At 37.0% G+C, this 5,468-nt stretch overlaps 1 protein-coding gene across 1 annotated transcript; it reads right to left on the reverse strand.

Moving 5' to 3' along the window:
- Positions 1-430: 430 nt before the first annotated feature.
- On the reverse strand, positions 431-2,383 carry LOC149139828 (putative UPF0481 protein At3g02645). The gene has a single exon (XM_089449229.1). The coding sequence runs from the start codon at positions 2,291-2,293 to the stop codon at positions 662-664; it is 1,632 nt and encodes a 543-aa protein (XP_089305355.1). The 5' UTR covers positions 2,294-2,383; the 3' UTR covers positions 431-661.
- Positions 2,384-5,468: the final 3,085 nt, after the last annotated feature.

The raw sequence follows: 5,468 nt of genomic DNA on the forward strand, positions 1-5,468 counted from the left end.
TTAAGAAAGATTAGGTTATATCCCACATGAAGATCAAGGAAGTACCATGAGTTTTCATAAGCCTGGAGCTAAAAATGGACAACTTGACCAAGTCAAATTTACTTTAATTACCCAACAAAAATTAATAAAAAAATAATAATGTAGAATTTCTATTTTAACATAGGGTTATACTTATTATTATTTCAAATTTACATGGCTGAAGCAAAATGTTTAATGGACAGGGCATTGCAACATCTCTCCCATACTAAGCTGGAAAGCACCTTTCCTTTTGGTCTAATTATCAAATAGTCCAGACCAAGTCAATAATTTACTTGATTAAGTCAAAATGTTTACGAGACAAACATTACACTATCTCTCAGATAATGAACTATCCTTTTAGACCTAATTAATTATCAAATACTACAAACTGAATCAATGCCCAAGAGAGAGTCACTAAATAGCGTGAAACTACCCAACAAGGCTACATCAAGATACAAATGTAGGCTACAACAGAAAGCCATCTAATGAAGCTACAACAGGATACAAAGGTACACCTGAAGGCTCCTACAGAAAGTCATTTAATGAAGGCTACAAAGTCATTTATAAATGACCAGAAATCTTCTGATCTTATACCCTTATACAACACATTTCGTGGGTAAAGATAAAAGCAGCGGAGAGGCGGCTACTTATGTACTTGGAGTATGGAGCAGACTGTTTGCACCATGGCGAGCAACAGTGCAAAAATTGCTCCCGCCAGAGCTAGAAAATTCCAAGGCGATGAGAAATATTTCTTCGTAAACTGCCCCCACCAAACCTTGGGGTTACTTCCGTAGTGCTTCATCACATCATCTTGCAGTTGCTCGAAGATAGCTTCCCGGGGCAGGGTAACACCCTTGCATAGACCATTAAAGAGAGCTGCGACCTCTGCATCACTCCCAATGTAGTTATTAAGGACTGCACTATGTCTTAGCAGAGCCACGTCTTTTTCTGTGTCGATCAACTTGTTCATCAAACTCAAGTAGCAGGTAACGTAATTGATTTCAGATGGCTTGCATACCTCAAGAGCGATTAAGTTACGGAAGAGTACCTCTGTGTGGTCCGTAACATTGATGGGAGGAAGATAAATCGTGGCTTTGTGGGGATCGAAACCGATTGTCATGATGCCTCCGTTGCGTCGCTGAAATTTGATGCCAGCATTACTTAATTCTACTGCAGGAGGGATGAATCTATAGTGCGTCCGAGATTTTTTCTTGCCGTCCTTGTTCTCGATTTGAATTGTATGCTCATCGGAAGGTGGAGACACAATGAGGCTGTGCAACAAACCCAGCAAATGATGAGCTTGTTCATGTGATGGTTGCCACGACCATCTTTTCATACCGTCTTCATAATCGAAAGGGTAGAACTTTGTCCCTGGAGTTTTCACCAGCATATCCAAAAGAATTTTCTTAGCATTATCCACCGAGGTGAGCTCAACTTCGAGTAACTGTCGGAGAACTGTCAAGGGGATTTGATTTTCTAGCATCAGAATGTCGTTCAGTATATCAAATCCAGCAAAATCGATCTTTGTACTCTCAAAAATAGGTTCATATTTATCACTACCTTGCCCGATTGACGTCTCTTCACCCAGGGTCCTGAATATTTCTAGAATGAAGCAACCATCCAAAGTAAGCATCTCAGCGAGGCTCTCTGGCTCGCAATTGAGTTTTTCATCGTAGCAGCTCTTGATTTTGTTCGCATCCTGGAAGATATTATAGATTGCACGAATGGAGAAGTCCATATTATCTGGATCGATAGTGGGCCCACTATTATTGAACCTGGTCATCATTCTATGCAGAGCTCTCTTTTTGTGAGTGTCCATGCGAGAAAGCTGTGCTCTCTTGGAATGATATGGACCCAACGAAACGATTTGAGGGACATATGCTTTCTTCTTCAACTCTTTCAGGAAGTTAGGAACTCTAAATATCGACACAACGGACTGCAGTCTGGAATCAACATAAGATTCCGGTGGAATTTTAATAGCCAATGCTTTGTTCCTTATCCATGTCGGCGTTCCTAGATCGTCTTCTAATTCTTCCAGATCGTCTTCTAATTCTTCTGTGGTTTTCAATGCAGATTTATAAGATACAGTAGCCGGGGCTCGAGGCGCTTCTGACTTGGATGCGGCTCGAGAGGGGGCTATAATGTCTTGCACTATACGATAAGATTCTCGATAGGGGGCTGGAACGGCTGCTTTCGATGCTGCTGGGACGCATTGGAACGTATCATTACGTGCTGAAACTGCTTTGCGCTCCTTCCGCCTGCACAACGTCAACATTGAATCACCTAATCAGTATCGACCTCTGCAGCCCAAAATATTTCAGATAGCGCACGCAATACAACACAGGTTATGTCGTCTCTCCCAACTCCAAACACAACACAGGTTATGTCGTCTCTCCCAACTCCAAATTCCAATGTATAAAGATTATGTAACTTTATTTTTTGACTTAATGACGACTTTACTGATGACGACAGCCAGTAGATGGAATGTTAATGGAAAATTTCACATTTCGAGATTGAATACTTCACTGGCCAGCAACTAGCTCGAAACTTCATGGAAAACTTCCGCATCAGTCATTTCAATCAACTTTACTGACGACGCCAGCCACGAGATGGAATCTTAATGGAAAACTTTCACATTTCGAGATTGAATACTTCACTAGTCGACCACGATACCCACTCTGTTGAATTTCCACGAAACTCTTACTTTCTGACTTGACCACGACAGCACGAGATGGAATCTTAATGGAAAACTTTGACATTTCGAGATTGAATACTTCACCAGTCGACCACGATACCCACTCGGTTGAATTTCCACGAAACTCTCTAACTTTACTTTCTGACTTGACCACGACACCACGAGAAACAGTCCAATGAGTTTCTTTTTCTTTCTTTTTTTCTGACTTGACCACGACAGCACGAGAAACAGTCGAATGAGTTTCTTTTTCTTTCTTTTTTTTCTTTCCTTTCTTTTTTAGAGAGAAATCATTATATGGCCGAAGCCTGACAGATTTTTACAATCTATATGGCCGAAGCCAGCATAATTTTTTTTTACGTATAGTCGTTACAAATATTGTTCAAACATCTCCATAGCGTGGGGGTCATCAAATAATTGATCATGACTGCAGGTGCGAAAGCCATCCGCCCCAGCCATTACATCATGCACGTCATGTGCACAGTCCAATGAGTTTCGACGAAAAACCTTTATTTTTTTACACATTAATTCAGTTTTCAGATCAGTAATGGAACTTGGCCGCTATCTCCTAATACAGATTTACTCATTATAATCATTCAAAAAAACTAAACTATTGAAATTATCTTACAGATTTATTCATACAATTATAAATTAAAATTATCCAGGTGTTTTAAGTAAAATTACATTATTGAAATTACCTTATTGGTGGTAAATAAGGGGGCAGGTTTTCACTTCTTTCCATCTCTGAGAAAATTTTCACTCACCTACTGAGGCAGGGTTTCAATCTTGCTCTATGCCTTTCACTCTTGGGCCATTAACCAGTTTCCTTACTCCTAAAAAGACATGCTCTTAACTAAGCATAAACTTAAATAAATATTTTATATACTCTAGGCCCACACAAAAATATTTTATATACTCTAGGCCCAACAAAAATCTTGTATATAAATATTTTCAATCAACCAAAAACTTTTATATAAAAATTTTCAATCAAGATTAACCAAGTACCTACTAGTATGCAATTGACACTTTCATATTGGTACTCAAGATTTGATGAGTGGAAACCATAGTTATTAATTCTAATATGATATAACTAGTGCAACCATATAAATTAATACATTTTAAAAACATTCTTAGAACAAGATTCTTAGCTATAGAGATTCATTCCCATTTTATTATAGGATTCTTAATTTGTATATATGCTTTGTAACAATATCATGGACCAATACTATGACTTATCAATACCAAATGCCCAAAAAAGGATAATTCATTTCATATGATACTTGTTTGTTCATAATAAAAAAGACATAACTACTTTGAAAATAAATCTTAGCCTTTGGTTTGTGTATGCTATTAAGAATATTATATGGAGGTATTAATGGACAAATCTTATCTTGCATACAATATAGATCTCCCTGGACCTAGAAACCAAGTCTAGAACAAAACAAACAAACACATAAAAACTCTCTCTAGGTTCATTGCCATTAATTCATAATAAATGCAAGCAATGAGATGAATAACTCATATTGTTTTTATCGATGTTTGTCCTCGCTATTGTTCGTTGTAGCTTTCAACCTCATCCTCGATGTTCCAAGCCAAGCTCTGCAAAGAAACCAATAGACAAATCATTAAAACACATGATACATAAATGATTTAACATAACTTATATAAGTGATTAGGGAATCTTATACCAATCATTATAACAACAAATGTGGGAAAGAAAAATGTATTTGTATTAATGAAATATGAAAGAAGATCACAACCGATGACTTGATGTTGTGATATTTACTTTTACAACCAGGTATTTATTTATACAATAATAATCATGCGATAAAACTTTATGAAACATGAGGTACCATTCAACGAAGGAGTAGAGATTCAATATTTGATTTGTTGTTGCTTGAACTCCCTTGTTGATATCACATTCGCATGAAGGAAGATGCATCTCGACCGAACATTGTTGACTCAGTAGTTGACCTCCCAGCCTACTCCTTGGGTATTTTTCTTCCCCAAAGACCCCCAGGCTGCAATCGGTCTGTAAAGTAGACATTAGGGGAATTTTGAGGTCTAAAATGGGCCTCCTAAGGAAATTATAAAATAATAGTGGAAATAATAAAATAATATTAGATTACAATATCAAATTTTAGAGGGAAAAAAGAAAATATATTTTTTCAACTCGTATTTTCAACTTATCTCCCTATTGGTTTACTCAAATTTCGAGCGACGACACTCATTGGATGCAAAATTTGATTCCTTATCCAAGAATTAACCATGTTGCATACTTTCGATTGACTCTGCTACACGAAAAATGAGAAATATGTGAAAAACATGATTGCAATCACATTTTTTCATGTATTTCTCATTTTTCATGTAGCAGGGTCAATCAAAAGTATGCAACATTGGTACTCCTTGGATGATGAATTAAATATTGCATCCAAAGAGTACTCCTACTCGAAATTTGAGTAAAACCTTAGGGAGATAAGTTGAAAATGCGAGTTGAAAAAATAGTTTTATTATTTTTTAATCTTTTTACTATTTTACTCCAAAAATGGTGAATCGTCACCCATGGTTGACATCATCATCTTGAATCCTATCGGTTCTTATAAAGTTTATTTTGGTTGTACATTTTTTCTTAGGAGGCCCATTTTAGCCCTCAAAATTTCCCTAATGGGAAGAATACTAGTCGATGGATGAGAGCACTCTTGGCTCAAAAGTTCCCTATCTAATGACCCACCTAAACAAAATTTCTATAGGCTTGATA

This window comes from Pinus tabuliformis, chromosome X, assembly GCF_031772625.1.
Source record: "Pinus tabuliformis cultivar Carrire ecotype Pingquan chromosome X, CPIR1, whole genome shotgun sequence".
NCBI classification, from domain to species: Eukaryota; Viridiplantae; Streptophyta; class Pinopsida; order Pinales; family Pinaceae; genus Pinus; species Pinus tabuliformis.